Source organism: Apteryx rowi, unplaced genomic scaffold, assembly GCF_003343035.1.
Source record: "Apteryx rowi isolate R43461 unplaced genomic scaffold, aptRow1 scaffold_11, whole genome shotgun sequence".
In the NCBI taxonomy this organism is placed as follows: Eukaryota; Metazoa; Chordata; class Aves; order Apterygiformes; family Apterygidae; genus Apteryx; species Apteryx rowi.
In genome coordinates, this window is record NW_020447308.1 from 810,484 (window position 1) to 832,203 (window position 21,720).

General features: G+C 42.9%; 1 protein-coding gene across 1 annotated transcript in view; it reads right to left on the reverse strand.

Annotated features, from left to right (window-relative positions):
* Positions 1–2,261: 2,261 nt before the first annotated feature.
* Positions 2,262–21,720, reverse strand: part of AGBL1 (ATP/GTP binding protein like 1) — a 280,526-nt gene continuing 261,067 nt past the window's right edge. The window contains exon 24 of the mRNA XM_026073221.1: positions 2,262–2,568. Within this exon, the coding sequence (XP_025929006.1) occupies positions 2,262–2,568 (307 nt within the window). The remainder of the gene's footprint in view (positions 2,569–21,720) is intronic.

A 21,720-nucleotide genomic window follows, 5' to 3' on the forward strand; every position in this document is an offset into this window, starting at 1 on the left:
TGAAATAGTTCAGTCTAAGAAGCTCAGTTTATAAGGACCCAAGCTGCCTGTCTTTTGAGCAGCATTATAAAGTGAGAACTAGAGACACAGAGAGCTGTAGTGTGCTGGCTAAGACTTTAAAACACCTGGATATTGAAACCTCAGCAGGACAGGAAGAAACTGTTCCTCCCAAGAGCAAACTCCTGCTGGGAAACTATGTTTAGGTAGCCTGGCAGAAAGGCGTTTGGCCGTGTATCGGAAGAAATCTCAGTCTTTACCAGGAATTCTCTCCACAGACAGCATACAGATGACAGGACGACACGGTACTTTTAGCCACATATATAAGTAATGACAATAATAATCACTGACAATGAAGGCCATATAGGCTGCAACTCTATCACACAGTGTATGTCCCTCCTCCTCCTTGAACCTCATAAGAAAGCAGTGACAGAGTTGTGAGACTCTTGTGTAATGCAGTTAACTCCACCTGGGTTTAAGGTAATTCCCCACTTGCAGTAGCAGAGTCTAGGACASACAAGAAGTTCAGGCAACATGAGAAGTCAGACATGGTGATGTGGGCTTTGTGCTTCAGGGATCTCAGGCACATGGTTGGGTTGTCCGTCAGTGCTGAAGTTCAAAAAGCCACATCTCCACTGCTTTGGCCATCTGTGTAAAACTGAAGGCATGTGAAAGCATGGTGAACTCTAATGCTGGTGGAGTTTGGATTGCGAAGACACTGCTGTTACCTGCTCTCCATAACAGATGATTTTATACAATCAGGACCTGTGTTTGGAGGCGATTTTAGGAGAAAGCTATTTTTTTCCACTTGGGGATCAAAACAGAAGCTGTCCTCACCCACTTCTGGGAGTCACTGGTAGAAAGTGTTCTGTACATACCCTACCAGTAATCTCTTTACTTACATTGCTATCTGGCATAAATGGGGTCCTGTAACCAGGTCTAGTTTTCTTCAGTGGTATCATAACAAAACTAACAAATAATAATCTGTCACTGGAGTGATACTTGGGTTAAATTCACTCTTGGGTATTGTCACCATCACTAATCCATTGCTGGAATATTGGAGGACTTCTGGCTACCTCAAGCGAACATGTTTTCTCCCGGAAAGGCCCCAAACCCCTCTCACTCCCAATAAAAGCTTTAAATATTAGCTCTAGTTCGCCAGGATGAACTGCTATATTTGTGCTCTCTTAGCACATTCTGCTGGAAGGATATCACATAGAGAAAGTATCATTTCACAGGCTCTGTGATGCAAATTCTGTACTTGGGATCAATCAGTTCAAGCATGAAGAGACTCAACTAAGATTATGCTGGACTAGTTCATTTCAGTGCAGCAAACAGGTGAATTTAGCCCAGGCTTCCAGAGATATGTGTAAATATGACATTTTACAATGACAACAGAGGATCCTGAGATTAAAACGAAGAGGGGCCAGGTCCCTAAAATGTCAGGAAAAAACTTCAGCAGCTCTCCATGGAGCCACTTTCCAGAGAAAGCTCAATGTCTTTTCTGAGTGTCTTAGAAGGAAGTGGACCAACATCTTGACACACAGGGGACAAGTTACTGGACCAGATCTCCATCTGGTGGCCAGCAGTATTTCCTGACTGTAGTCAGCCCAGCACTGATTTTCTGCAGGTAAGAAACTGCTCTGCGTTTTCACTGGTGCATTCCTTAGTAGGGCATGGTGGATTTCTCAGACTGTTGCCAAGATATGACCAGCTCAGAAGCATGCACAGTGTGATCCAAAGCCTGTTGAAGACACTTGTCAAAATTCTGATCAGACAGTAATCAGACACACACTCTACAGCTCAAGACAAATGAATGGTAACAGAGAGCTCTGACCAAAGGCCTCAGAAACTGCCACTCTTCCAGGATTTGTGGACAAAGGCTGTTGCCCACAGTAAAAGCCTAAATTGGGATGAGGGTCATCATCTCTTGTTTCTTGGCTGCTCGGAAGACCATTCCTCAGGACAATCTACATGAAGCCATATACTAATAAACTACAGGCAGTTACTGAACTGGGGATTGTGTTTAGGAATGGCTGATGTTCTCACATAGTACCATCTGGGCCAGCAGCCGCTCACTCCACCTTGTGTACAAAGGATAAGGAGTCCTTCTCTCTATATATATGTATATAAAATACACAAACATATAGTCAATTTTCCATGCAGAACTGGAGCAACACATCTGGGGAGGATGCTGAAGCTGGCAAACAGACGAGCATGAACACTAACACATTTGCTTATTGCTCAGCAAGTCAAAGCCCTCTTCATGCAGGGCTGCTCTCAAACCCACTGTACATCCCGAGCGGTACTGAACGCAGAGGGAGAGCCATATTATTGGCTGCTGGCTGGCTGGAAGTATAGAGCCCTCTGAGAACCTTGGAACTGCATGTCTGTCCCGTGGTTGCCCCCTCGTCTTCTGTCTCCCCTTCCACCTGCGACAGGCACTCCTGGATCTCTTTGTCTAGCTCTGAGAAGTCCCCTTCACCATCAGAGCAGCTGTCAGTATTATAATCTATTTCTTCCACACAAGGAGGTTCATCATCAGTCTCCAGGCTGCTGTTGCTGCTGCTTCTGCAGAAAAATCACAAGAGAAAGGGGATGTGATCAAAGGAGGGTGCTGGTATCCAGTGGGAAGAGTGAGAAACAGGGAAATGCATTTCCTGGGTTCAATCCTGGCTCTGCTAATGAGGCATGAGATAACACTAAGCAATATCCTATATGTCTTTGTGTCTGTTTTGCCATCTGTAAAATGAAGAAGAATGCTACTTACCTACTTCACAGGAGAAACATTTATTATTGTTATTATTATTATTATTATTGCTATTGCTTATGCAGAAGTGTAGTGCTTTATATACAGACAACACCATTCCTGTCTTGAGGCACTTACAAGGTTAAAGAAGCTGAAATACAGCAGAGGGGAAGAGGAGGTATTCAGTTACCAGAAGGTTCCTGGTTTAAACATCACTCACCTCGCTGAGGTTCCACATTTAGTGTAGGACCTAATTAATCCAGGTAGTTGAAGTGCTTTGGCATCTTTGCCTCCTGATCTGTGGAATCTCAGAACCCCACTAACAAGAGGCAGAATAAATGGAAAACAGAGGCTCTAGGGACTTTGAGCCCAGTGACTCCAAGAAGGGCAAAAGTACTAGGACTGCTTGTGTTATGGAAGGAATATGAACAATCTTTGGTCACACAGCTTCATGAAGGAGGGTCAAATTCAGAGGCAAGTCTGAATGACTCTAGAGAGACTCTAAAGTGATGTCACAACTCCTTCGTCTGGCTCTCGGAAAGGCAGGTTACACCATCTTAGCCTCCTGCCATTTACTTACAGGAATGGTCACAGTCTTTCTTCACATGTTTATTTTCAATACATTTTGTACTAAGTTAGCCTAATACAATATTTATGACAGAATTGTAAATATTAGACCATATGGCTCTGGGGGATAAGGCCTTTCTCCTATCTGTCTAGTTCCAATTTGGCCCTTGGCCTGGGAGGGCAGCTGGGTGTTTTTCTGAGACCAGAGAGAAGTCTGTGGTTTCAATGTTGCCTAGGTCAGAATCTGGATGAATCAGGGGGACAGATACTGTTTTTCACCTCCAGGTCAACAGTTTCAATCAGACTCAAAGCAGGAGAATGTATTGCTTTGGGGGACTGGGAAAGGAATAATAATCTTCCACCACTGGGCCAGAGTTTCTAATTTGTCCCAGGTTGGGAAGAATGAATGGCTTGGCAGATGGAGTATACATAGCTTTAATGTGTGGTCTGCTCATTTACATGTCAGTAACCGGAATAATCTTCCAGCTCTCAACTGTTTCACAGCAGTGCCAGCATCTGAGGTTTCAGAACATACCAAAGGTGTAAAGTATTGCTCTTGGATGTATCGATCTCTTTTCTCTCTTCTCCGCACTCCAAAAAAAGTGTAAGGTTTTCCCAGCATTGAGTACCCAGATCTTAACTGTATACAGGCTACTCTGCAAACAGAAAAAAGCAGTATCAACTCACTCCTCCTTCTCTAGCTGCTCTGGCTCAGTTTACTTCAAAGGCAGGGTGTAAAGTATCCTCTGAAAGCTTAACAGAGCTGTACAGCTTAAAAATAAATAAATGAATAATTATACACTTTTACAGTTTCTGGCTGCACTTCAGTCTGCCCAGAAATCTAGGTCAGGATGAACTCAAACTGAAATCGAGTATGTGATATAAACCAAACCAAACCAAACCAGGACAATCCTCCCAGCACAAACATTAATGAGCACTGGTCTCTGCTGAGTCTGACCACTCACTGCATTTGATTATTATTCTTTTTTTTACATATGCATTTACAGATGCATGGCATGTATTATAATGATACCAAGTACCCCTTATAATGTTCAAAGCCAGCTAAACTCAGGGGAACTAGACTTTTTCATTTATAAGCTCTGCTGTTGCTGCTTTGCAATCAGAAAGAAACAAAATGTATTTACTTGCAATATTGCACTTGCATGTTTTGGGAGGAGCTGCTAATGCCATTGGGACAGAACATAGCTACCACCCAACTTGCTGATACCYTACAGAAGGAAAAATGATTCAGTTTTTAATCTAGGAACCAAAGTTAGACATCTGCATTATCAGGATGAGAATTAACAAAAATCACTTATTATTACTTAAAGCTGGGAAATCCAGTAACAGTGGAGTTTCTGACTTCATTTGACCACTTAAATGATTTTAGGACTACCTTTCCAATGAAAGGGGGAAAATAACTTCTAGCACAAAAGCACTGCAGTATGGAAGGAAAATCTGGAAGACAACAAAGAGAGAAGGAAAAGGAAAAACAAGAAGAACTACCATTTGCTTATGTTGAAGACTGAAGGTACAGAACAAGGGGAAAACACATATAAAGTCTTTAGGAAGCAAGTATATGTGCCTAAATCCTTTGTAATGGACTTTATTAGCTTTCCCTCCAAAGACGGCTGCTACCACACTGCCTAGAAATCCACATACGCAGTACATGAAACACTAAGATGATGAAAATTCAATTCTTGCATAGATACGTTGCAGAGAGAGGTTCCCCCCATGTGGGGATGTGCCTAGACCATCTCTAGGTATCAGGAAAGAAGTCTTTCTGCCTAGTTTGTTCTGCCCTTGGCTCCTTTGCTGTTACTATGAACGAGCAAGCCAGTTAATACTGAGCTTAGTGGTGGTTTCTCTRATTTGGACTGATCCCTACTACTAACCAGATCAATGCTACCACCTCAAATCACATGATGAGCTACCAAACAGCAAATAGACGGTACCAACTTTCTCTTGCTGCCAAGTCAGGCTGTAATCACCCTGGTGACTTAAGAGTCGAAAGGCTCTTTATCACACTACCGAACTCTACAAAACAGCTACATCTCTCTACTATGTGGATTTTTCCATCCCAGTAACTCACTTTCTGCTGTGTGAAGTTTTAAAACATAAAACAAAACAATACAAATGGGCTAGTTCAAACGAGCAGGTTGGAGGTTCTTCTAAAAGAGAAGAGATGGCCACATGCAGCATGCTGGGGAGCAGGTTAGAAATCCACTAGGGAAGCTGCCAAAGTCATCGCACACTGCTTCTGCACACCACACAGACCTGCTCCCTTAGGGGAGAAAGCAAATGGTGAAACATGGGGGTTAGTAGAAATGGCAGCATCTAGACTACTGCATACAATTGAAGTGGGTGCGGTTTTCTTTCTTTTCCAAAAAAGAGGGGKTTTTTTAGGAGCAGGTTCTAGTTTTTTTTTTTAATCTGAGTTTTTAAAGCTGAAAAAAATCCTCTCCCCCAAACAAACAAAAAAACCCAACAAGAGACATGAAACATTTACCAAAGAATAATGATGTTGTCTTACAGAAGGTAAACAAAGAGGAAAGCCAATGACATTACATCAGAGAACTCCAAGATAAATATAGTCTATGAATAGCACTGAATGTGAACACAGTACAGAAGAGGGGGAAGGAGGGTTGTTAATATATCTATAGCTACCAGTCCCCCAGCTATCACAATAAAACAAGTATGCATATTAGTTGGTCTACTAATTTAAAACCTACAGCCTCATAGCCCTCATCTATGATGAGGCAGCCGATGGGAGCCACAACAGCAATTTGCAACTTTATGATGTGATAAATAGAATTTCTTTGTTTTGATTTTTAATTTGCATATTTATTGAGATACGACTTGATCTTAATTAGTTCTGCTTTTGTATGTGGGTGTGTTTGTTTGTTTGTCTGCTTGGTTTTGGAAAGAAAGCAAGCTTTGGTATCCTGCAAAGTAATTCTGCTTTTTCCCTGACTTAACATGAGAAGAAGAGGGGCGCCCAGTGCTTCCCTACATGTCAGCCCAGCTAGAGCTTCCTGGTATGAGTGGGAAACACCTCTTCCAGACACTTGCCTCAAACCTCTCATTCTAAATCGCCTACCCTTTATATCACAGCTGGGCACAAACCTTGGCAGTCAGCTGACCTGCTGAATTGCACAAAAGAAAATACAGTCTATACTTCTGGATGGGAAAATATAGCTACATGCTATACATGGGCATGACATATGATCTCTCTTCCATGCATACTTCTTCTTCAGCTGTGCATCCAGGGCATGGAGAGAAACTAGAGATTTCCTAAGTCATTTTTGGGGCTGTTTCACTCACGTTTTACTTGTCTGGCAGGTGACTCGCTCTCCTTGTATTCTACTGACTGGCTCAAAATAGAACGTGTTTTAGTTTTTCTGCTGGAAAGAACAGGCCCTGGCAACTGTCCCTCTTAGGAAATCTCTGACTATTGTTCAGGGTTGCTGCCTGACCTTCACTTGACAGGCCTAGCAGTTGCTGCGTGATACTGAAGGAAAAGGAACTTTTCCCCCCCCCCCCCAGATCTGTCAGCTCACCCCTGCTGCAGTTTTGCCAGAGTAAAAGTAGGAAGTGAGTGGTTAAAGCTTCAGCCCAAAGGGAGGAAAATGCTAAGTCTGGGGACCACTATTGGTCACGGATCTACCAGTGACTCCCTGCGAAGATGTATCAATAAACAAACAAACAAACAAACACATCTTTATCCTCTCTCTGAGGTAAAAAACCCAGCATCCCAGTAGGCGCATAATCCCTGTCTGTAACCGTATCCTCCCCTTCCTCTAAACCTTTCCTCCATCACTATCTGTCCCAGTCTCTTGGAAGCTGCCCAGCACAGGGACATGGCTGTGTGTAAAAAGCCATGTGTGTCTATGATACAGTTCAAAACCACAGTAATGCAGGAAATGGCTTTCTTGAAAATGTTCAAGATTTCCCTGTGAAAAGAGAAAGCAAGAGAAAAAAATGTTTGTCCAACCCAAACAGCCCAGTTTCTCAGCAGTTAAGGCATTCACCTGAAATAAGGGAGAGTTTTTGTCAACTCAAGCAAGGATTTGAGTCTCTAGCGAGTTCCCGGGCCAGCTATCATGTGTTCAGAGAATCTTCATACGTTTTATTAAAAGTATTTTACAGGAACACTCCTTCCAAAATCTTGTAATGAATCTAAAATGAATCTTAAGCAGCCACACTTGCGGTTATCCCAGAGTACAATTCTGCCCTTAACAGCTTCATAAAGCATTACTTTAGGAGACACATGAAACATCTCCAATGCCTTTAGGGAGCCGCACCAGCTCCCGTAAGAAATACCCGACAGCAACAAGATGCCAGTGAAGAAAGTCTTCAGTGTGCCCTTTCTGTTTGGACTCTCTTGCTGCAAGGTGAGGCGCACACCTTGTCAGCCTATCCCACTTCTCCTCTGCAATTCAGGAGCTCTCCAAACAGCCGCCTGGCTTCTCCCCCTGCTCAAGAAAAGCCAGACGCGGCTTTAGTTCCCGTTTAGTCCCTGACCTTGCCAAGGGAGGGAATCAGCTCCACACTGCCACAACATGGCTCCAGCTTAAAGAGCTATCGCATTAGCCTCCTTTGTTGCTACACAGTAAACAAGAACGATATGAACTTTGCAGGTTCCCATGAGATTTCCCTTTCCAAAGACTCCTTGCAAAGGACATTTACATCTTGCAACACCTCCCAAGAAAACACGAGCTAAGCCCTAGGCAATGCCAGGTGCCCTGGCTTTCAGCCCACCATGGCCCATTCTTTCATGAACCATATGAATGTAATTAAACACTGCCTTGAATTTTGTTTGCTATGGCTGAGAGATGTTTGGTCTCTTTCTGAGCATAGTGGTTTTTCTTTTCGTTTTCTTTCCCTGCTGCAAATAGCCAAGAGAAAGGTGTAATTCATCGTTAGGACTTGTACTAATTAGTTTTTCAGGAGTTCCCAGGGTAATTGCAGCTCGTAATATTTATAATTGATTTGGCCAGATTAAAAATGGATGTCGAGTGCACCAGTTAGATCAGCAAGTAGCAAGTGGAGCTTTATCATTTAGACAAGGGAAGACAACTTGTAAATAAAGGGAGAGCATGAAGAACACGGAACAGGCTGACTCCTGGCCAATGCTGTCCCCTAATGTTCATTCAGGCTTGCAGCAATTTAGCCCCTGACAGCATTTTACTTGGGCCCAGCAGAAACCCTGTATTAGTCTTCTAATTCTTCTAATTCTAATCTTACGGGAGGGAAGATGGCTAATGATTGCTCTAAGAGCAGAGAGAAAGATGGGTACACACCTCTCATTGCACATGGTTGGGAAACTGAAAAGCCTTGCATGAATATGAGCAATTGCATTTAAYTGAATTACACCACATCACTGGTTAAGCTATGATCCTTCTGCGAAAGAGGGGTTTGGGGAGGGGACACCTCGGTGTTCTTCTCCCATTTGAAGGGCACCACCTTGACAGTGCATGACCATCCTGGGTTCCAAATCTCACAGTCCAAATYCCAGCATGTTTCTGACACTGACCAATGAAATCCACATGAACTCTTCCTTACATTTGGAGGATGGAAAAGCTGGTGAGACATCAAAAGCTGTGGCTTCAGTCTTAGGAATAATCATTAATTTCTTCCTCATGGAGAAACCATCCATATATCAGTGTAGTGCTAACACTGCATCTTTAGCATTCTTATGGCTGTAGGGTTGTAAGCATTAATAAAAGCAACTGACTTGAACAGATGCAAGTCAGCCATGAAATGGAGCTATGACAGTTGGTGCGGATCCCAAAGATAACCAGTTTTCTTTCTCTCACCCCTCACCAGTTCCTAGTTTTCATTTTTTTTTAATACATTTACATTTCTGCACAAACACATGAAAGCATCAAAATATCCCGGAATCTCTTCTGTTCTTTAGGGGAGATTTGTGGACTTGTATGCTCACTGTGCTTTGTGATGACACCCACCTCCACACAGTGCAGCAGCTGACTTGGACAAAACACCAATGCAGTGCTCCACACAACACTATAAATCTGCTGCCTGAAAAGACACATATGACTATGGCAACTGCACCTCCATCAGCACTGAGAAGTTAAATCAGGGTACGAATTATAGCTTCCATTTGCCTACAGTAGGAAGTTAGTTAAATATGAGCCTAAAGGTAGGCTTGAGCTTGGCAAACTCTGGTTATATCTCCACAGACATATTATGCAACCTGCTAAAATTCAGTCTCACCAAACAACTTCAGCCACTTCACACAGCTGGTGGAACAGTTTTATTCACCTAAAATTGGCACCCAGCACTGGCTTCTGTGTGAACTCCTTATCAACATGAAACACCCCTGAAAAAAACATGAGTCCTGACTGCTTATATCTACACATCACTACGTTCTTGAGCTTTGGGCCAGATTCCTGGACACCAAAGCTCAAGCCCTAGAACTCAAGTTTTAAGCAAGCTGGAGACTCTTACAAGAAAGACACAAGATATACTCACACACTGTTCGCAGACTTGGTTAAGGCATGAAAGCATAGTCCTGGTCTTGCCTTTCAGATCCATATTGCACTAAAACTTGATATTTAAGGGAGCAATGTCACTTAGTGTCAGCTCTGGGCCAGCAAGCAGGCAGCCCAACGCACTTTTGCTGTCAAAATCAACTAGAGGTTCTTATCCAACAAGTACTTGTGAGGTACCTCATCTCTGTGTTCTGCTACCTTTGGCTAACTGTTGCAGTCTTATGCTGAAATTTATAGTCAGTTCCAATAAAGYAACTAACAGTAAAGGGTTTAAAATCTGGCTTATTGTGATCTTGTAACATTCATTAAGAATGGGACGTGAATGCAGGAAGTAAAGGATGGGTGATGTAAAATAGATGGGAGAATATCCAGCTACTAGRCAGCACTGTCAGTGGCTTGGATTTCACTCTGAGAGTCAGAAATAATGCATCCAAAACTGATAACACTTTGACTTAGCTTAAGCTGCCAGTGGAAATATGAGCAGTCAAGTCCCCCTATATTGGAAGGTATTTATTAAGACTACTGGAACTCGTTAGTACACTGAATAACGTGAGAGTTGCTGCAAATATGACTGGGAACCTGTTTGGAACCTTTCTCACAGTGCCTCTACCCCAAGCAATTCCTTCTCAAAATGATAATCACRTTATTGATGATACATAGCAGTCCAGCCACAGTAGTACAGGATGATTATTGGAATTCTTCTAATTGCTTTTGGGTGCTTCCAGTAATTGAGACATTGGCACAGAGAGAGGGAAAAAACGTGGAACAACTTTCGCTTAGATGCTGCAAGTTTGTACTGCTGAGGTTAAAAAAGGGAAAGGCATGCAGGTTGTCCTGGGTTCTCATCTCCCTTGGTGCTGATCTCTATCATTCCACTGACTTCATCCAAGTTTTGTAATTGTCTCTATATATTTAATTTCAAAAGTCCAAATTCCAAATATAAATCCCTTAGTTCTCTCTGAGCAACTTAAAGGATTTGGGGTGTTTGAAAGTGAAATGTTTTAAGATGGCCAGGACATTTAGAGACTGTGTTTGAGCTGCATACCTATTTTATGCTCAAGGTATTTTCTGGGCCAAATAACTGTGCATGCAAATATTTGCTTGCACACTAGATGACAGATGGACATCTAACTACCTGACTGCACTAACAACTACTGTAAATGACTAAATCACAACCACTATGCCCATTGGAGGAGAAAAGCGGCATCTTGGTTACGGGKTTTTTTTTTTTGTGAAAATGTATTTTTAGCTGATTACCATTCTGATGCCTCAGAGAATCTATTCTCTATCTATTACGATACATATATGTATGTGTGTATATATATGTAAATACGTATATGTATGTCTATACACACAGAAAAAAGTAGACTATCATCACTTATCTGTCTTTCATAATAGACAGATAGATAACAGATATACATATATGTGTATACACATACATTCAGACACTCATGTACCTACACCCACACAACTACAGGGTTTGCTCTGTATTCAGAGCACAGTTTTCATTATAAGACTCAGGAGGTCTCAGGAGATGCTCCCCGAGCAAGCAGAGAGGTAACAATAGATGATCACTGAACCTTAACACTATTGCATTCAGGAGGAAGCAATCTCAGGCAAAGAGCTGGCTACTGACCAGGGCAAATCAGTTCTTCGAGTCTAGACTTGAGGTAAGTGTTGACAAAGCAGCAGGTCACCTGAAGGGAGATTTTAAACATCTGAGTAGGACTCGAGATAGATTAGGAAGGTCAACTGGCAGGCAGAAATGGTTGTCTAGAAAAGAAAGTGTTATCATCAGCTATTTGAGAGCTTAAACTAGAAGCTAAAACCAAAACTATGTGGCAAAAGAGAAGATAAGATTCCCATTAGCGAATTAAGCACATATTCCTATTCCACACACACTTATCTCATTCTTGTACCTTTTAAAGTAAAGAGCGACTGTTTTAGAAATGCTTCTCCACAGGTCTTTTTGCTTTCACACTCACGTGTCTTCAAATGGGCAAACAGTGACCGGGACCAAAAGGACTGAACTCTGGTAAAATGGATGATAAAGGCACTGGAGTGCCCAGAGAAGGGAAAGGGTGTTGCATCATGTGGGGTTTCCTGCTTTTAAAGAAAGTCTTTAGGAAAATCTCATCTTAAGGGTCACAGAAGAAAAAAGTTTCTGAAGCCTTCTGCAAACAATGGGGAGCTGAAAAGAATATAAATCCAGCATGATGGCAAAGCACCGAAGCCTCAGAGGTTCCAGCAGACAGACACTGGTCAACATGGCTACCTCTCAAAGGTACTTCATATCTGCAAGGTCCTATGCTGTTGTTGGAACTAATCCAAAATAAATCTGCTAAATCATAATCCCCCCCAAAAGTTATGCATCTCACTCTAGGTATGATCATTACAACTGGTCTGAGAAACTTCTAGTAGAGTAAAAAGCTATGAGACTAATGTCACTTTTGTTCCCTCATTCTTTCCTGGGGAGAACAAGTGAGATTAGTCAGTAGCTTATTTACGAGAGTGTGTGTGTGTGTGTGTGTGTGTGTGTGTACCTATAAGAATAAAAGGCAGAGAAGGCAAGGTCTGAGAAATTCATCTTGCCTTTATAACAAATTAAAGTGGGGCTTATGGCAGAAACATCTGATGAGGTATGTGTGATCAGAGATAACTGATAATATATCCAGGTTAAAACTTCAGCCTCTGCCCTGATCCTAAATCTTCCTTAGATGTCATCAGATATAAAACAAATCTAAACACTCGCATTCAAAACATTCTGATCGGTTCTGTTTTTACCACCATATGGAAGCAAATCCAAACCCTTGCTTATCTTCACTTGTTATGCAGTTGATTTGCATATGCTGTGGACTCCATTATGGCTATCAAAAAACGTCAGATATGGCATATAAATGGCAACTGTTGCTAATTCCCTGATCTTGCCAGAGCTCCAGATGTTTCATGAAGAAGAGCAAATATTTCATTATGATCTCCCTGCCTCTTAAAATTTGTCTGTCAGGAATCACAGTGACGAATGTTAGAGGTCTAGCACACAACAAAACCAACAGGCTTGGAGGGTTAACACAAATGTGAGGCTCCACCGACATCCTACTTCAAAATTCATACAGGGCTTAGAGGATTCCTCGTGCCAGAAGGACCTACCAGCCAGGAACACACGACTCCCAGTAAACAGAGAAAAGAGGAAAAAACAACTATTTGCTGTGATCTAAGGAGATGGCACCACATTGTAAAAAGAACATAGTAAAGCACAGATGAGAGTTGCCACTGCTATTTGTTGTACATTAGATCTCCTAAGACTTTTCTTTGTTCCTGTTCTGTTTTTTTTAATAATGTTCCACCTGCACAACCCTGAGATGCTGTTTTCAAACAAATCCATTTGTAGCTTGTATCATCTATCAATTCCCAAAAAGGGACATTTTTGAAAATCCCTGTTAACACCAGTATTTTCTGAATATTTTGTAAAAATCAATTTTCAAATGCCTGTCAAAATGTTCTATGTGTTTTACCTGAAAATTGCAATTATATTATCTTACTTTTTCTGTATGTGCATATACGTGTGTGTTTGTGCATATTTATATATGCATATATAAATTCCCACTAAAATTCTTAAAAGAATGCTAACACATCACAGAAGCGAGCATATTCTGAGTGAATGCTGCAGCAACATAAACTGACAAAAGTACTCATTTAATCAAAATGGTACATGTATTTGGATGGATGGAGCTAATTAGAGCACAGCTTGCATAGCAGTCAAACAATCACTTCATGGAGAACCACCCTGAGCATTTAACATCACCTTCTGATTTACAACCACAAACGATAAAAGGTCAGTTCTTGCATGCAGTAAGTGGGTGAAAAGATGTGTCAGATTGTGCACCAAGGGAAAATTTAATCATGACATTAAAACACTACACTTGTGTTGGAGAGAGGTGAATTCTGCACCCTGCAGTGTCACAGTCGCTTTGGGCAAATCGCGGTTCTCTCTTTGCCCCTGTTCCCCAATAACATGGAGATACCAGGCTACACTACTCTAGCCAGATGCAGGGTGATGGTACAGTGGCACAGCCAGGGTGTTGCTGAAGCCCTCTGCCATCTGTCTAGTCTGAATGAGGGTGCAAAGCTATTTCATTGCCTCTTCTATGTAAGTGCCTTTCTCTCTACAGAAAGCAGTGAGAAAATAGCTTTAATAACCTTGGTGGGTCTGGTCCAAAACCTCCTCTCAGCAAACCAAGATTTCAGTAAAGAACATAGAAAATCTCCAGATCCATTAGGGAAAGAAGTGTGTGTTCATGATTCTGCCAGACAGGAATGCAGAGCTTAACTGGAGGAGTGATGAGGATGTAGGACTCCTGCTGACATCAGGAGGAGAGAGGCGCTCAGTAATACCAAGGATTAGCTGCCAGGTCATATTTCAAAGAGAAACATTGTAACTCTTGCAGTGATGAAAACAACCACGGGCATAAAAGTGAAGGGGAGATTATTCAGATGGGAAAAAAAGTGTCGCGTGCTGCCAGGTTTTCTGTACCCAGCCTGGCCTCTGATTCTAAGCTGCTCACTTCGCCTGTCCAGCACAAAAGCCGGCCATCCAGCTAGAGGAAAGAGGGCTGAGGACTTGTGCATTCTGCGTCCACTGGACATCAAAGCCTCATTAGTCAGGAAATCCTGTATTTCTTGGCATTTGCCTGTCTACTTATGTTTTCCTAGCTCCTCGTTCTCCTCTTTGCTTCAGGGAGCCATTTATTGCACCAAAATAAAGTGACATCTGCTCTTCTCATGGTGAGTTCTGTCTTCCAGGAACTGAAACACCAGAAAGAGACCAGATCGTGAGTTATTCTGGCTCATGAATTGTCCCCCATGGCTTTGAAAAATCCCACAAAAATCATATTTGCCAGTACAAATAGCAGAGATCCAAGTGCTAGAAGTTACATACATATTTTACAGGGGAAATACATTTGGGAAGATTATATTCATGAATGCATACAGGGGTTCCTGACTGTTGTGCACTGTGATAGATACTATTTTTTCCCCCTCTCCTCCATCAAATCATGACATCATTTTCTCTGTGGACTTTTGTGCTGCACCAGCTTTACATGGGTGCCCTCTGCAATAATATTTCTAGCGTCAGTAATGCACAATCCCTTAAAAAACCACTGTGTGCTGCTGAAGAACCAAAGCTCTCTGTACAGTGGAAAGAACTGCACCGTAGAGCAGAAGCAGCCGTCAGCCTGCCAGTGACTTTACTCAGAATTTGCCAAGCCTATGCTGGACTTTCTCCTTTTCTGCACAGCCAACCTGCAGATAAACTGTGTCAGATTTAATGGTGCATGATATAGGCAATTCAGTATCAAGGAGAAAAAAAGCGTCTCTGAGGCAAGATGGGTTATCAGCCTAGCTCGAAGAACAGCCTCTCAAGAAACACTGCCAAGGCGCTTTCAGAAATCTATACTTTAGATGTTACCTTAAGCCTAAAACTTTGTTTGAAAACTTCATACTTTTCACAAGCAGGCTAGCAAAGCCCAGGAGGATTAGATCAGATATCAGTCCACATGACAAAGTAATACACTTAGTGTACATGAAGTGCCGTATTCATGAAAGGTACAGGAAGGATGGCAACATTATACAGCTTTATCCTGCAAGGAATCAAAGCTGTTATTGCAGAGCAGTTTTCTCAGGTTATTACACTCCATCGCTTACCCACCAAACGGCTTACCTTGCCAGCTTCCCAACAATAGGAACTGTTTTTAAATAACAATGCATTTACTTTACATATAGGCTTTGCAGCCTGAAACGCCTCATATTGCCTTCTGACAGCAAGGGAAGCGGTCTGCTGATTTACACAGGGAAAGGTCTGTTGACGTGCATAGAGCTCCACTGGCTTGTCCCGGCTGAGCAGCTGACTCCTGAGCAGCATCATTCACCGCTAATTTTGCAGCCATTTCTGAGGTGGGAAACAACAATGCTCTAAATCTTGTCATTTTTCGAACAGGAAGTGAAGAACTCCAAATTCAGCGCACAATCAGTGGAACAACTTTAAGGAATACAGGGTATAAGAAATATGCTGTGTGTTGAAACTTGGCCGAGGTACATGGCCTATAGCCCTAATTCTTAATATTCAGAATGTTTTTTGGTTTGCTAGCGAGCGCAGAGTGCTGTGGAATGATAATGTTTTAGTCAGAATTACAACAGCAGTGAGAATCCACAGCACTTTTCATGTCAGCCTTATGCACTTGACCCATGGATGGCAACTATGGCAAGGAATGGYGCAAAGTGCAGGCACTGATGGAGCAGTGGCGCCTGCTTGCGCAGTTCTGGGAAATCGCAGGGCCTGGGAAGCAGCAGAGCAAGGTCAGATAGGTTGTATATACTAATCCAGAGTACCCCTTAGGCACCCTTACCTCGGCCATGCTCCTAGCACCAGGTCTCAGGGAAAGGCAGCACAGCTCCCGCTGGYTGCCTTTCTGTGGCGCTATGTATTTGCTGTAACTGTCTCCTACGAGTCCAGGAGAACAGAGACCACAATTAAATACCCTCACACTCACACAATTAGGACGAATTCATTACAACAAAATGGGTATATAATTCACCCAATGACATGTGATGGCAGACGAGCAAACCCAGGCATAACAAACCAAAGTCTACTGCACCTGGTAATCTGCTCTAAACTCTGAACAGCTCTAACTCAGAAAGCTGCTTCCTTCCACTTTCTCATGCTGATTTAGAAATGTCCAATGCAAGAGATGTCCATGGGGAGACAACCAAGGAAGAAGCAAATTTTCCTAGCTGTCTATTCCCTCGCTGCTTGGGAGGTCTGCCCCCTCAGAAGCTTGGCATAGCCTTCTCTCACGCTACTCCCTATAGACAGGAAATGCCGAGCATTTCACTTCTTACAAAGGGTGTCCTTTGAGATGGATTAACCTAACGCTCCTTAAACTCAGACCTATCAATTTCCTCTGTTGGAGACTTTGGATTTAGATATCTTTGCTGTACTGGAAAATATCCACTGATAACAAGCAATTATTATTACAAGATATATCCTTGGAGATGGAAACTGGCCACTATAAAAGATTGAAATTAAGGGGAGAGGGGAAAACCAAAAATATTCTTCTCACTTAACCTGGCAGAGTTTTAATCACTTTCCCAGCGTGTGGTACCCAAGAGCCCTTGGACGACTTCCTGAACGAGACTCAACTGGCACCTGCTATCTAAAGTACTTGATTCTCTCACGATAACATTAAGCATCATTACTAGAAATGGATGGTAGAGTTCAACACAAATTTCACATTTAATTTGGTATTTGAAGCCATTAAAAATATATATAACCTCCCCTTCTCTACACACTAGTATTTGGGGCCGTAAGGCAGCATCCACAGCAAGCTGAAAGAGGACAGTCTGTGGAGGTCTCTCTGTCAGGCTTTACAAGCACATGTTAGATCAAATGATTTATAATGCCTGTAATAGCAAGAAGGAAATTTGAACTGCTTGTGGTTAGTGACTATGAAGCATTAATTATGGCGAAGAGGGCACGGTAGGAGAAGAGCTGAGGTTAATATGCTTGCCTTTTCACCTCTGCAGACCTGCACAGCAGGGGTGCTCAGGTCACTGACAAAATGAACTGAGCAAACCAACTCTGGCGCATGCCAGGGAGACTTGGAGGCACATCATAAACTGTCCACAGGGCCCTCAGCACAGGTGGGCTGTGCTGAGCAAGCAGCACAGGACTAGCCCTGAGGATGCCGAGCAGGTACCTGCAAAGGAAGCTGTCTGCTTCAAGACTGGTGTGATAACACATGCTAAATAAAGCTCAGTAGCCCCCAAACCAGCTCCCCTGACGTGGGGCTCAGCAGTCAGCAAAAGCAGGGGTCCTACTGAAGCACAGGGTAGGAAGGTTGCTACAAACATGAACAGAACATTAATCAGCACAAAAGTCCATTTAGTGGGAATACTAAATACGTCAGTCCAGAGCACAGCAAGGAAATGGGACCACTTAAGGCTCAAGAGAGGCCTGAGGTGTGATGGAACAAACACAGCGACAGTGGAAAGATCTGAAGTAGGGGAGTGTGTTCACTCCTCAGATGTCCTGGCCTCTGGCAGCCCTCAGGGTAAACTACACTACTGGAACTTCGACAGAACTAGCCTCTCCAGAAGGGCTCTCAACAGCCAAATYTTGTCTTTTCTGCCTAAAATAATTCTGTTGAGTTTGGCAAGTGCCTTGCAACTGTTGAGTGTCTGCAAGGTGTAGGAGTGAACCTGACATGCCAGCAGGAATAGATGTCCATGTAGATGAGAACTCTTGCCCAAAGCATGTAAGAGAACAGGATGTTCTGCACTGGTGCCAGGACAACTCAGTATTGGGACTTCTGGCTGTTCGCTGTGGTCACTAGAGAAACTGAAGAGAGCCAGGAATGCACTTCCTTACAGGGTCTTGAGGGGGTATAGTAGCAGCGTGGGGCAGACAGGCTTATAAGGTCAGGCCTGAAAATGATTTTGAAATGTGTCACCTGTTGGTAAGCCTGGATTAAAGATCTGAAGCTCATACCTGGATTGTGTCCTTTTTCCAACTCTGAAATCCAAACACTGTATTTTTCCACTTACTTATCCAGCGTTGCTTCAGTCCTTAACTGTCTACCTGCTGGTCTGGCCTTTTCTGCCATGCTCTTGCCAGGCCATCAATGTGTCCGTCAGGGCTGAAACAAGCTTTGGATCAGGTGATAAATTGCTTTTTTTGTTGCAGCTGCTACCATCTCTTAAATGTTTACCAGTATGATCACACACATATCTAGTAGCTGCTTAGTTACTTTTATTTTAGGTGAGGTACTGCAGTTTCTTAGATGTATGTGTCAAATATTCATAGATGGCAGGCTACCTAAAATATCTTTCCGTAGCATTTATTTATAGAATTTATCTATCAACAGAATCAATCTTTCTGTGCCCAGTTGTGGCATTATTTGTTGCCTTATCCATTTTTCCCAGATAGTGTCTGTCTATCTAACAATATCCCTCTTCCCGTAACATCTATTCACAGTGTGTCTGTCCAAAGTATCTTCCTATGTGTACTCACAGTATCTATCTCTAACTATAACTATATATCCACTCTATCTAACTCTCATCATCTATCTAAAGCACTTACATATCTCTCCACACCATCTCTTTATCTAGTCAATGGTATCTGTCTCCCTGCAATATCTCTCTATCCTCTTCTCTCAATCACACACAGCACCAGAGTGTAATTGTAGATTTTGGACCAGAACCACAGTTTCCTTTTTTGCCAAGTCAGCTGCTCCACAAACCGTCAATTAATTTATTTCTTTTGCTGGAAAGGCTGAATATGAGAAATGAACTCTGGGAGGCTACAAGTACTCTGGGTCAAAGACTCTTTCCCAGGCTTGTTTACTTCCCTGCCGTGTGTGAGCTGCTCACTGCTGCGAGGGACGATGAATGTAAATGCACAAGAAGAGGCAGGGGGCTGCTCTGAGCTGCTGTTATCTGAGAATATTTCTCAAAAAGAGATGCAGCAGTGACTATTGCTCTCTTTTCTCCTCCCCCTTTCCCTCTTTTCTTCCCTTTTTCTACGCTGCTTCTTCCACCTTTCATTACTTTATTCTCCTCACTTCCCCAGTGCTCTGCATCCATTCCTCTATGTTTATTCCTTCCCTTCTTCTGCCCACTTGTCATTCTCAGGATGACAAGTGAAAGTGCCTCTCTATTAAAAATTCACTGCCAAATAAATATTAAAGCAAGGGGAAAAATCCATTTGTCTCTGTTTGATTTACTGTGATCAGCAACACAAGGCTCAACATAACGCTGCAGCATAGGTTTAAATAGGCTTTATAGCTACCCACTTCACAGACGTATGAAGGACTGGATGACCATCAGTCCTTAAAAAGTCTGTGACCGGGAAGAGAGCTCCTCCCCTGCCAAGAGCACCAATCTGAATGACGTGGAGAGGAACATGCTCACAGGGCCAGGAGAGAAGGACAGTAAAAACTAATTTCTCTTCTTGCTTTTTTTTTCCTACTTTTTTCTCATCCAGACAAATCATGACAAGAACAGTACAAAAGATGGTCAGGTTGGTCACCTGGAATTGATAAGAGTCTGTTAAGTGTCAGAAGCATCTGGAAGAAAGGAGGGGGGAAAAAAAAGAAAAAAGAAAAGAGAGAAAGCCAAGCAAACTATGACAGAAAAAGGAGGGAGGGAAAAGCCTCCATGTCTCTGGGTTTGGTTCCCTGAGCAAAGACCCCAGCAGTTCATAATTTTTGTTCATGTAGGGCCAGTGTGGTTCAATGGCAGAATAAAATTTGCATTAATTAATGAACAGCTTCAATGTTTTATAGCCATGTTTAACTCTTTCTCTTGTTTAGAGGTGCTGGAAAAAAGACTGAGACAGATGCAAGGTGAGACAACATGAATTAACTGGTATTGACGTGGAAGGACCAAACTGTTTTCACTGAAGTCAGCAAACCAGCTAACAGCTTACGGACTTCGGGGGGGGGGGGGGATGGACGGACTGGATTTCACCCTGACAGTCCAAGATCATCTAGAGAGCTTCTCCAGCACTGCCCAAGGGCAGGGATAGGAGATCCCTAAATGGAAGCAAAGATTTCTGAGCCCCAGTGGTAGCTACCACCTGAGACAGCAGCAGAAATTGGAACTGTCTGACAAGGATTGGCACTGTGGTGGGCTGGGCACCACTCCTCAGCACCAAAATGCCTGGTACGCCTCAGAATTTATCACATTGTCTTTGCAGGTGGTTTTAAGATTTCTGTAACCAATGTTTCGGATGAGATCGGTATTTTGATATAGCGGTGATATGTGTTTCATGGAAGTAAACAACAGAAAGGAGTATCACAGAATCASAGTGTGAACTCAGTGGAATATCTCCAGTCCCAGCATACTGAGCCAGAATCAGAATTCAGCAAGCCATCCCGGGTGGCTGAGACCTACTCAAGCTATAGCACTCTGGGCTGCGTGTCTTGTACACTGCTTTAGGTTGGATGGAAAAGTCAAACAAACCAAAAAGAAAGAAACAAACAAACCCCAAAAGCAAGTCTGAGCTGTTTTTCATTTTGGCGCTAAAAAAAAAAAAAAAAAAAAGGGAAGTATTCAGATTTGTTTCAATTCAAATCAATGTATGGAAAACAGGAATGGAGACTCAAATAGAAACCCCAAAAGTAACGATTTGAATCCCTGCTCTTTTAGTGACTCTAACCCAAGCATGGTCACCAATCTGTCACGTTCACCTGAGCAAGCTGCTGTGCATGTTTCCCCTCCCAGCCTGTCTGCCTGTGGACTACCACCTGTGACCAATCTGAGCCTCAGTTTCCTCACTGTGAAGGTGGAATAATTGTGCTCTCAGGAGTGGCTCTCAGCCAGCTGATGACTAACCCATAGGGAAGAAGGAGAGGTTTGTTTATAAAAAGATTCCTACTCACAGATCCTGTGTCAGAACCTCTCACAACTCCAATCCCATTGTGCCAGTGCTAGTGGTCTCAGCCTGAGTCATCCTCAGGTTATGACTGAGGTGACAGGAGGCAATGCAGCCCTTAGATTAGAAGGCCCCATCCCTCCCCTTTCCTATTCTGTCTGAGACTACTTCATGGCGTTCCAAACACACAACATCCAAGAAAAGGCTGAGTTTAGACTGGGGAAAGTTTTCTTGCAAGAGCAGGCCAGGAACAGGTCAATAGGTCTACAGGACATGTGTGATGCGTGTCTCCCAAGTGAGTAAGCTCCTGCCAGGCCCAGACTCATGGCAAGGTAAAGAGAATAGGAAGAAGCAGCAGTGGAGGAGGGAAAATGGTGAACGATGAGAACTGGGGTCAGCTGCTCAAGAGGTTTTGCCCACATGTCTCTCCTCGTGTTCATCTAGCTCATGGAGAGAAGACAAAG